The following is a 12,125-nucleotide window of genomic DNA, read 5'->3' on the forward strand; positions in this document are numbered from 1 at the left end:
CAACGCATCTTCCTATTCATACTCCTCCTACCACTGCTTGACCTCCATTGTAACCTGGCTCCAAATCACCTCTTTATAAAATCATTCCATAATGGGCATCCACTCATCAGTAACGAGTAGGCAGAACTGGATAGCAAATTACAAATGAACCCACTGTTGGTCTTTATTCATGCAGCATTGAGAGTATTGCAACAGTTACTTATCATTTTGAGTAGTTGTATCAGTTGATAGTTAGATCATTGAGGGGAAATGAACAGACTCTCATTTGAAATGTAATGAGTGGATTGCTTTTAGAAATAGTAGTACTTTGATGTTAAGTTGTGTCAAATTGAACAGGTAAGTTTTTTTCAATGAACCAATGATCTAAGTTTTATGTGTGTTGTATCAAAGCAATTGAGAAAAGGGTTAGAGTTCTGAAAAATAGGTGCTTTTTGATCATTCGTTGTGAGTTTTGTGTATAGAGTTGTGAAAAATGACATCAAGGTTGTGAAAATTGCAGCAAAGCGATCGAAAAAAAAAACGGTATTAGTTACATTTTACAGAGAAAAACTAATGTGACCCAAACCTCAAATGCATTCAACAAAAACATAAATAACTTATTATGTGGGCACACAAGTGGACCTCACATGTTCATGGTCTAAAACATGCAGGAAATGTGCTGGAAGCAGACTGCAGTAGCAGCTATGTCCGCTCCTGTTTAAGTCCCAAGACTCCCAACAGAGCTGATTTGTGTGTGTGTGTGAGTAGATTTGTGTGTGTGTGACTAGATTTGTGCGTGTGTGACTAGATGTGTGTGTGTGTGTGTGACTAGATTTGTGCGTGTGTGACTAGATGTAAGGCCACTAGCGTGTCTCGGCAGCTTTGAGTCAGCGTTCCACACGCAGAAGAGATGAGCCTGGGTCGGCAGAGATGGGACGGGGTGAGGCTGGAGAGGGAGCTTGCAGGTGAACAGCAATTGCTGTTTCAGATTTCTCTGACGAGGTTAAAAAGTCAGATTCTCCTAGTTTGTGCTCGCCGCCGTGTCCTGATGGTAAATACCTTTTACCATTTTATCCATGAAGCCCTTCCTGCAAAACTTTTGTTTTCATATTTACTGAAATTTCCACAGTTGAAGATATTCTGTGGTTGCAGAAACAAAAGCACACATGTGCAGCCGTTGACTTCACACAGAATTTATTTTTTGCATGGTCATTATGTCATTTGATGCACTAATATGGGGCCCGTGGCACATTTAACCAACATTATAACCAAGTTAATGTCACAGTATGTAAATAAATATGTTTTAAAAATACATAACAGACCACAGATGAACAATCATTCAAGCATAGTTTTTTCCAGTACACTTGTGATACAAAAACACTAATATATATACAGTTTACAATAAAAAACTACAACTAAAATGGTCGTTTCTTTTGTTTCAATAACAAATCTAGTTACTGTCATGATTAACGTAGTCATCTGGTCAACAGAACAGTCATGGTGTTACAGTGAGGATTGCTGCTTAGTGCTGTTATGTATTTAAAGTGTTAGCAGCCGTGAGGAGTGAGGAGAAGAGAGAATCTGGTCTTTGAGTCAGTTCTTCTGGAGGGTCCAGTTCTGCTGCCTGGTGGACAGAACACACAGAGTCCAGGTTAGGAAACGCAGTAATCATGGTCTACGGTTCCATGACTGCTACAATCAAAACTGTGAGTGATTTAATGTGACACAGCTTTATCACGTTTAGGTGCAGAGAAGTAGAAAATACTCTACTTGGACGGCCCCACTGTAAACATGAAAGCTTTACTATGTGTTAGTAATGTAATACACATTTGAAGTAATGGAGGACCTAAACTGAGAGGACAACACATGCAACTGGCTTTAAATCCAAAAGGTTTTAGGTCTCATCCCAATGCAAAACAAAAAGCTGTTAGAAAACAGATGTATACTATAATAAATGTTTTTGGAGTGTGCTGTTATTTCAAGTTTCACCGTCAGGATTGTCCTCAGGTCATCGTGCTCTGGAGTCCTTTAATTATTTATTTTTAGTGTTCTAAAGTTGTGAGTTGATGAAGGAAACAGATTTCTGGAGTGATGGTGAGAGGAAATGCTTGTGAAAGGGAAACTGGTATCCCCACACGTTCATGTGCAGCTCCTAAATGGTACATGTTTGCTGCTCTCCTTTGCATAAATTCCAGCATGTTCTGGAGATGGACCATGAGTGTTTTCATCAAATGTAAAGAATGTATTCACCAGAAAATGAACTTAATCCTGAAAACCTATTTCCAATATATTTATGAAGAAGGCTTCAAGATGCTCAAGAAAGTCCAAGCGCACCAGGACCATCTCCTGAAGCTGATCCATCTGTGGGATGGGAGCTCCACCATAGCACATGTTCAGTAATGTCAGCAGCAGCTGCTGTGAGGCCATCCGCAGGACGGCTAGATGTTAATGTGGGCAGTAAAGAAGCCACATCTCTCCAAGAAAACCATCAGGGACGGACTGATGTTCAGCTACAGGCCCAGGGATTGGACAGCTGAGGACTGGAGGAAAGTCATCCTCTCTGATGAATACTCTCTAATTGTTCGGATCATCTAAGAGAAGCTGAGCGCTCCCATCAATCCTGTGTCCGCCAACAGGAAAGCATCCTGAGACCATTCTCAGTGTGTGTGTGTGTGTGTGTGTGTGTGTGTGTGTGTGTGTGTGTGTATGTGTGTTGAGGGGGTCTCCTCAGCCAAGGGAGAGGACTTCACAGTGTAGCATCCAGAAATGGTCAGTTTTCATCTATATTTTGGCCTTTTCAGAGACGGATCATCTTCAGACATTAATCTGCCTCTGTGCGTCTTCTAATCTTCCGAGCTGCAAGAAAGATTCTACAGTGCGTGTTGACACTTAAGATTGTCAACATCGTGTTCCGTCCTCAAGGACTCTCTGCCGAGCTGCGGCTTATCTATACCTTGCTTCACGGAACAAAAGATGAACTTTTATAATGAAATCATATAATGAAATGAACAATATGGTTAATGAAATCGGATAATGAATGGACAAGGTGTTAAATTAAATGTTTTGATTAATCTGTGCTTAAATTAATAAGGATGAAATGAATGTGTTCTAGCAATGACGCATTTATTTTAATCAGTGTACGTGACTGGACAAGCTCACACACACACGCATATCTCCACGACGCAAGGTTAAAGTAAGCTCATGCACATAGAGATTTTCTTATCCACAAATCAGAGCATCTTTTGTATCTGGAAAAGGCGTGCGTTCTGAGGTTTGTTTGTTAACACCTCTTAACCTCTTTTGTCCTGGTTGGCCATGTAATCATAATATGGGAATTATTAAAACAGAAATCACTTCCTGAGTGATTCAGTTTCGAGTAGACCTTCGGAGTGGCCAATCCGGAGGAACTCTTTGAACCATTAAAGCTTTTGACAAGCCGTCAAAGCTGCCTGCAGCGACACAGCAACTTGGTTCTTCAGCTATTCAGAAACAGCTATTCTAGACACAAACAATTTCATCTATCGGTTGTGACTCGGAGACATCTCAGGACTGATTTGGTCGCATCGAGGTTTTCCTACGAGCCACGCGCATTGGGGTCACCCGACATCTCGGATCTAAACGGGGGTCTCCAAGAAACGGGTACGTAGGCACGACATGAATTGCATCTGATGCCGTTTTGATCAAATCAATTCTTTAGCTTATAACAACAACAAATTCTTTGACACCCAGAATTAGGTGGGCAAAAGAGTTAGAGTTGGGCTGCATGGTGGTGCAGTGGTTAGCACTGTTGCCTCGCAGCACGAAGGTTGCAGGTTCTAAACTTGGCTGCGGCCTTTCTGTGTGGAGTTGCGTGTTCTCCCCATGTGTGCGTGGGTTTCCTCCGGGTACTCCGGTTTCCCCCACAGATCACAACATGCCCTATAGGTTATAAACTGTAAGTCGCTTTGGATAAAAAGTGTCTGCTAAATGAATAAACATAAACATAATTAATAATTTCTTTCCGATACAAAGGTTCTGGTAAACATCTATTCTACACTATATCACTTCACACATCACATTTCATCACCAACACACACTCCAACACACATCATTCTTTCATAGTTGTCATGTATTATAATTTGTTTAGAAAATAAATTTCTTACTTTTTATAAAGTTGACTTTGTCTGAATTAATACGAAGTGTATTTACGGTCCCTCCACAAACAAAGAATCCTAATTCTTCTGGTTAAACCTTCGAAGACCAATCAGGTTGGATTTCCATATTTATATAGAAATTCACATCTTATGGGTCATAAGTAGTATAGCATATTGAGCGTAAAAGCACACATACTATTCACTACAACAGTTTAGCCTCAGAACAACTGTGAATACAGAATGGTACCTAAACCTCCTCCCAGAGGAACTCCTCTAACCATTCAACAACAGTTTGGTGATGAACCATGTCTTCTCCAGTATGATGGAGGACTGGGTCAGAAGACGATTCAGGAACAGAACATCAACATGTTGGGTCCAGGACTGGAAAACTCCCCAGACCTTACTAATAATGGTCCATCCTCGAGAAGCACGAGGACAAACAAAAACACACAAATTCTGACAATCTCCAAACACTGATGATGAAGATGAGCTCCATCAGTCAGGATCTGGACCAGAAGTTGACTGACAGCCTGTCAGGGTGAGCTACAGAGGCCCAGATGGACCAACACTAGATATATTGACTTGTTGCATACTATTGATGTAACACTTTAAAAACATTAAATGTGTTTAATACTACCTCAGACACCATAGAACCACCAAACAAAACATCTACAAACACAGTCTGAAAAATCTGCTCTTGTGTCGTTTACTAAATATTTGTTCACAGCTTTAGAAATACTCTCTTTTTATTACCTTTCCATTTTCCATGACTAGAATACGATCTGTGTGCATCACAGTGTTGATTCGATGTGCGATGGTGAGCATGGTGCAGTCGTGGAAGGCTTCTTTGATAGTGTTCTGGATCAGAGCGTCTGTCTCTGCATCGATGGAGGCCGTGGCCTCATCCAGCAGAATAATCTGTCAGATTAAGAAGGAAGGGGGTTGATCATTTGGGTGGTGAAGCTGTCAGATAATAAGTGTGATGTACAGAAACAGTCTGGCTAAAAAATCAAATCCAACATGGGAGTTTCACTTTATTTTGCTGCACATCAGCATCGGTTTAAAAACATGCAAACAAAGACAAACATAACAGCGCGTGAGCACAGAGACCTTGGAGTTACGAAGCAGTGCTCTAGCCATACATATTAGTTGTCTCTCGCCAACCGAGAAGTTTTCCCCATTCTCCAAAACTCCAGCCTGCAGCTTCCCCTCCAGCCTGGAGATCTGAGGACATATGAAGCATAAACCACAGGCTGTAGTTTGGTGACCATGTGGACCCATTTAAGTGACTGATGCATAACTTCAGAAATGGATGTGATTATAGAAATGACTTGAGCTAATGAGACAAAACAGAAGAATAACTCTGATTTAGGCCGTCTGTAACTAAACGACACTGCTCAGAAAATAAAGGAAACACGTTAACAACACTATGCAACTCCAGGTCGATCACACTTGTGTGAAATCAAAGTGTCCACTTAGGAAGCAACGCTGATAGACAATCAGGTTCACTGCTGTTGTGTAAATGGAACAGACCACAGTGGAAATTATAGGCGATTAGCAAGACATCCCTAATAAATAATAGCAGGAGATGGAGTCTACAATCCACACAAGTGGCTCAGGTAGCTCATCCAGGATGGCACATCAATGAGAGCTGTGGCAAGAAGGTTTGCTGTATCTGTCAGTGGAGTGTCCAGAGCATGGAGGTGCTACCAGGAGACAGGCCATTACATCAGGAGACGTGGTGGAGGCCGTAGGAGGACAACAACCCAGCAGCTGGACCGCTACCTCCACCAACGTGCAAGGAGGAACAGGAGGAGCACTGCCAAAACCCTCCAGTGGGCCACAAATGAATGTGCCTGCTCACAAGGTCAGAAACAGACTCCGTGAGGGTGGTATGAGGACCTAATGTCCACAGGTGGGGGACGTGCTTACAGCCCAACACCGTTGCCAGAGAACACCAAGACTGGCTAATTCACCACTGGTGCCCTGTGCTCTTCATAGATGAAAGTAGAGTCACACTGAGCACGTGTGACCGACGTGATGTTTGCTGCTTGCAGCATGACCGGTTTGGCAGTGGGTCAGTAACGGTGTGGGATGGCATTTCTTTGGGCGGCCACACAGCCCTCCATGTGCTCACTAGAGGTAGTCTGACTGCCATTAGGTACCGAGATGAGATACTCAGAACCTTGTGAGACCACATGCTGGTGCAGCTGGCCCTGGGTTCCTCCTAATGCCAGATGCTGCTGGACCTCACGTGGCTGGAGTGTGGCAGCAGTTCCTGCAAAACAAAGGCATTGATGCTGTGGACGGGCCTGCCCGTTCCCCAGACCTGAATCCAACTGAGCACATCTGGGACATCATGTCTCGCTCCATCCACCAACATTACACCACAGATTGTCCAGGAGTTGGTGAATGCTTTAGTCCAGGTCTGGGAGGAGATCCCTCAGGAGACCATCCACCTCCTCATCAGGTGCATGTCCAGGCATTTTAGGGAAGCCACACACACACACTGAGCCTCATTCTGACTTGCTGTATGGACATCACAGCTGGATCAGCCTGTAGTGTGTTTTCACACTTTAATTTTGAGTGTGACTCCCAATCCAGACCTCCATGAGTCGATAAATTCAATTTCCATTGATAATTTTTGTTTGATTTTGTTGTCGGCACATTCACTTCTGTGAGGAACAAAGTATTTATTAAGAATATTTCATTAACTCAGATCTAGGATGTTTCATTTTTGTGTTCCCTTTATTTCTTTGAGCAGTGTTTTTTGTTTTTTCCCACTGAATCTCAATAAGTTAAGTAGCAAAAAACCAACTCAGCCATTGCCGTTCATCAGACGGACACAGCGGTGCACTGTGGGTCCCAGCGGTTGGTGTTTGTTAAGAGAACATTACAAGCTGAACAGATGTACAGCAGCTATTTGGTTCTAAACATCCTCACATGTCGTTGGAAAGTCACAAAAACCCGAGCCAACAAAATACAGGACCTAATGGGATAAAGTAAAGGTTTGAGTTAAGCCAACACACCGACTCCTTCATGTAGGTCTTCTGCAGAACCGTCCAGATCTCCTCATCAGAGTAATTATCAAAGGGATCTAGGTTGTACCTGCGGACACACACCTGGGTATCATGTGACTGAGCCACAGCAGTGAGAATGTGACCTGGTGAGTTTTCCAGTCTTACCTGACGGTGCCAGTAAACAGCACGGGGTCCTGGGGGATGATGGACAGCTTACTGCGTAGATCCTGTAGACCGATGTCCATAATGTTCACTCCGTCTATAAGGATGGTTCCTGCTGTGGGCTCTACCAGTCTGAACAGAGCTACACCCAAAGAGGACTTTCCTGTAGACACATATAATGGAGGGAAAGTTGAAATGCACACAGTCACCATGAACTGTTGTGTTTTTGGGACATAGACAAACTATCTACTTGAAGTCCTCCATCCATTTCCATTTGAAGATTTGGACATATGGACCAAATCAAAGCCAACGATGAAGCAAACATTTTTACCCTGAATAGAAAATCTGTGGCCATCTCCGAAGGTGGGTGTGTTTTAGAGGAATGCACCAACTAAATTCATGTCTTCAGTTTAGTACTGAAAATCTTACCAGATCCAGTTCTTCCCACAATGCCGAGTTTCTCTCCAGCCCGTATCGGGAAGTGGAGCCCGTTCAGGACGATGGGTGTGTTCTCTCTGTATCTCATCTTGTAGTCCTGGAAGGTGATGGCTCCATGTTTGGGCCAGCCCTGTGGGATCTGAGCCTCCTTCACATGCCTGGGGGCCTCAGACTTGCAGCTCTGCAGCACAGTTTAAAAAGTCTTAGAAAGGGATTACCCAGCCTCTCAAGAAGATCTGGACTGATGGACTGGTACCAGGAGAAGGGGTTCTGACCGTGATGTACTCCAGCAGTCGTTCCACTGAGTTGAACCGTGCCTCCACCTCCGTTGACTGTCTGACTACATACTGGAGCAAGCCTGTCAGCTGGACCAGAGGAAACTCAGTAAATGCTGTAACAGATGTCTGAAACAAATAAACACCAGCTGTTGTCTGACTGTTGTCTATTTTTACCTGTATGGTGTAAGATATGGCCAGCCCCTTCAAGGCCGAGTTGATGAGCTCATTACTGCTGAGTACCACAAACAGAGCCACCATCAACGTAATGGTAGCAGCCATGAAGTCCAACCAGAAGGAGAGCCAGCGTGTTCCAGCATGGAACAGCAAATAGTGGTTGGAGTTGATATCGTTCAGAGACTTAAACCTGCAGAGAACAGCAAAGAGCTTGCTGACATGTTGCTTCAACCAAATAAAACAGCTTGTCTTGGTTTGACGAGGCATGGAGATGCTTATTAAAGCCTCTCAGGAGAAAATTCATAAGGATTAAGTGTCCAGATTAAAGCTGGAATGATACAAAAACACTCAAAGACATTTTGAGATGAAAGAGAATCAAAAGCTATTCATTTCAATTCAACTCAATTCAAGTTTATTTATATAGCGCCAAATCATGACAAGAGTCGTCTCAAGGGACTTCACATCGTAAACATTCCAGTACAGGTCATTTCATTAAGCCAATCAGTAAAAAGTTTCCTGTATAAAGAACCCAGCAGGTTGCATCGAGTCACTGACTTTACAGCAATCCTCATACTAAGCAAGTATGCAGTGACAGTGGAGAGGAAAACTCCCTTTTAACAGGAAGAAACCTCCAGAGGATCCTGGCTCAGTATAAGCAGCCATCCACCACGACTCAACTACAATAGGACTACAACACCCATCATGCACTGTGTCAACAAACTGCCATGACTTTAGCTGATTTTAATATATAAATAATTACTTTTTTTAAAACACCATAAGTTGTCTGAAGCTTTTCATAATCTATGAAAAAAGATCCAATCATTCCCAGCAGTTTAGGCTGTAGGGGAACAAGAATAACAAAAAAAAAAAACTCCTGAAGAAGTTTTTAAAGGGACCTGCCCGCTGATACAAGATAGTGGCCATGTGTCACAGAAGCCCATAATCATGTTTTTAGGGTGCCAGCGGGAAGATAAACCGAGAATCCGGATGCTGAGGTGATCACCCAAATTTGGTAATCAACACTTCCCATGGCAGAGCCAGTCATTTTGATGTAACATGTGTGGGGGTGCACGCTGTCGTTTGAACACATGCATAATGGCTTTGGGGTGGCCATTTAATAAATTATTAAATTATTATTATTGTTTACATATTTAATGATTAATTATACATACATACACACACTCAAAAGGAAAAAAATGCTTGATGTATATATATATATATATATATATATATATATATATATATATATATATATATGTGTGTGTGTGTGTGTGTGTGTGTGTGTGTGTGTGTGTGTGGTATATACACATCTGTTACACTGTGTATTCACACATCCTACTCTGCATTATCACTGCATAATTTTAGAAACATTTGAATAACTAGTTTAACTACATTGAACTGTTTTTGTAATCATTTATTCTCTCGTTCTGGAGTAAAGAAACAGGCTAAATCATATCAGCAAACAACCTCTGAGTTCATCCCCACACAGGGACGCTGCACGTGACGTTTACAATCGTCTCCATTCTCCAGTAGGCTGTTGATGTGAACAGAAAACGTGTTTGACTCACGGAGGCTGCTGGTCTCCTGCTGGAGCAGAGCGCGCCGGGAATGAGCTCCAGCGGTACGGAGCTGTTGGGAACACCGGCTCCCGGACCGAGCCGAATACTGACGCAACACCGGAGCGCAAAGGTGCGGGGTTCAGAGAGGAACAGGAGAGGGAGGGGTAAACAGCGAGTGCATGACAGGGACCGGACTGATGCTGTTGAGCACCACCTCCTCGTTATTAAACGTGCAGGTGTCTCATTCTGTTCCGACGCTGCGAAGCGCAATCATTTATCAGGTCTATAAATAGTTTTTGCTCAGTAACAGACTGAAACTGTAGCGAAGTACAATACTTAGAAAAACACACTCAAGTGTACGCCTCTCTGTTATTTTATTAAATAAAATTAAAATTTGTAACATTTTCTAATGTTTGGCTCAAAAAGTTTTGCAGGTTTTCAGTGATAGGTTAGATTCGTTGAGCACCGATCCTTTTGTTTGTTATTTTGCCACTTGTTGCCGGACAACAGATCATCCTTTACGTTACGTGACTGCAGCAGCGTCCTTACGTTGCCGCTATGACGTCACGTAATTCACCCTATAAAAGGAGCTCAGAACCCACAGATTTTCATTAGCGTTCAGCAGTCGAGGCGATCGCATCTCTAAAACCACTGAGTGTAAAAACGTTGTCAAACCCTCTCTTCATCATAAATAAAGGAGAAACAATGCCAACATTTATTGGAAAAGCACACAACTCGTCTTTCAAGGGGAATTCTCCCCAGAAACGAACAAACCTGATCTCTAACGGTGAGTCCATGGTTGGAAGAGGTGACGCTAAATTATCCCAAAATAAGACCAGAGCTCCTGTGAAGCCATATCCTGTAGGTAATGGGTATTTGCCTCCTTCTTCAGCCAAGAAGAACGCAAAGTCTCCAGCTACAGCGGAGAGAAAAAACGTAAAACGTGCAGAGATCTCAGCTGTGAAGCAAAGCTCTGGTGGAAAAGCCCTGATCAGCAACTCTCAGGCAATTTCTGCGTCTCCAACGTCCCAAATCAGGAACCCACATCCCGGGAGGCGTTACCCAAAAGCTAATGGGTACCGGCCCCAATATTACCATCCAGCTAGGAGACATGCTTATGGTCCAGCTTCAGCGGCATGTGAGGAAACTGGGAGAGATCAGGCAGAACCGTCACAGAAACCTAAAAGGGTTTCTGAGGGCAAAACATACGAAGGAACACTTCAATTTGGCCAAAGTCCTGAAGTTCGCCCAGCTGCTTCTCAGCCCTTCCCTTGGTACTTTCCACAGAAGTCTAAAAGGGATCCTGAGGGCAAAACATACAAAGGAACACTTCAATTTGGCCAAAATCCTGAAGTTCGCCCAGTTGTATTTCAGCCCTTCCCTTGGTACTTTCCACAGAAGTCTAAAAGGGATCCTGAGTGCAAACCTAAAGCACCAACCCCCCAAACCTCCAGTTGTCCAGACATTTCAGCCTAAAATCCAAAAAGTCAGCTAACAAGTAGAAGAGAGTCTGCAGAAAAAGAGAAAGGACTGGTCTACAGTAAACAGCGTCCAGCTGCAGATTATCTCTGACCTTGAGAACATTTGTCAACAGAAACAGAGCGGAGAAAGTTAGTCACCAAGAAAATGTTAGAAAAAATATTAATTCTCAAGCAGCAGGTGGAAAAAGCCAGAAACCAAAATCCAAATGGAAAACGTTGGAATGGTTTAGTTCCAATATGCAGATTTCAGCCTGAGACAGGCTGTTATTGGCTGCTTTAGTGTAGCGTTATCTGCTATTAGATGTTATTACTTATAATAAATTATAATTGTATCAAATAAAAAAAAAACACAACTAACTCTGCCAGAGTGTCCCTCTCTGGGTCACTTCTGCCGGTCCCAAGCCCGGATAAAAGAGGAGGGGTTGAAATTGTGACACAGATAAAACATTACATGAGGAATTCATTCATTTATGGTTTTAAACACATTTACATGAAGGAAGACATCAAGTGGTGCAGATGCCTGTTAATCACTCATTCATTTAAGTCAGGTGTGTGTGGTGATAGGGAGGGCAACATGGAAACCATGTGTAGCACGGGGTCCTGAGGACTGGATTTGAGAAACACAAGAACGTATTAGCGTCCTCGAGTATTGAGAAATGGACCTGGCTGCAAAAAAAAGTGTGCACAGGCCCTGCTATACCCAGATTCTTTATGATGTCATCATGCTGTGTTGTGATGTCATCACATCAAAGCAGAATAGAGTTCTTTTGTCTTAGCAGCTGCAGCCCTGCTCTGGTTTTCCTTCATTAGTGTTTCTTAACCCTGGTCCTCTGCGTCCACCGTCCTGCAGGTTTTAGGTGTTTCCCTGTGCTGCCACACACTTGATCTAAATGAATGAGTG

The 12,125-nt window shown here is 43.0% G+C and overlaps 1 protein-coding gene across 7 annotated transcripts in view; it reads right to left on the reverse strand.

Moving 5' to 3' along the window:
- Positions 1–1,156: 1,156 nt before the first annotated feature.
- The window catches only part of abcc12 (ATP-binding cassette, sub-family C (CFTR/MRP), member 12), a 46,175-nt gene continuing 35,206 nt past the window's right edge, over positions 1,157–12,125 (reverse strand). For 5 of the 7 annotated variants that reach the window (XM_015953927.3, XM_015953928.3, XM_054732570.2 and 2 more), the window contains 8 exons: positions 8,185–8,374; positions 8,008–8,097; positions 7,724–7,913; positions 7,298–7,457; positions 7,142–7,220; positions 5,223–5,336; positions 4,866–5,030; positions 1,157–1,603 (listed from right to left, as the gene is read on the reverse strand). In XM_015953927.3, the coding sequence (XP_015809413.3) occupies positions 1,511–1,603; positions 4,866–5,030; positions 5,223–5,336; positions 7,142–7,220; positions 7,298–7,457; positions 7,724–7,913; positions 8,008–8,097; positions 8,185–8,374 (1,081 nt within the window). In that variant the 3' untranslated portion in view covers positions 1,157–1,510. Of the gene's footprint in view, positions 1,604–4,865; positions 5,031–5,222; positions 5,337–7,141; positions 7,221–7,297; positions 7,458–7,723; positions 7,914–7,988; positions 8,098–8,184; positions 8,375–12,125 lie in introns of those variants that run through there. The other 2 variants (XM_054732574.2, XM_070554726.1) reach the window with 2 other exon arrangements.

This window comes from Nothobranchius furzeri, chromosome 9, assembly GCF_043380555.1.
Source record: "Nothobranchius furzeri strain GRZ-AD chromosome 9, NfurGRZ-RIMD1, whole genome shotgun sequence".
Classification (NCBI taxonomy): domain Eukaryota; kingdom Metazoa; phylum Chordata; class Actinopteri; order Cyprinodontiformes; family Nothobranchiidae; genus Nothobranchius; species Nothobranchius furzeri.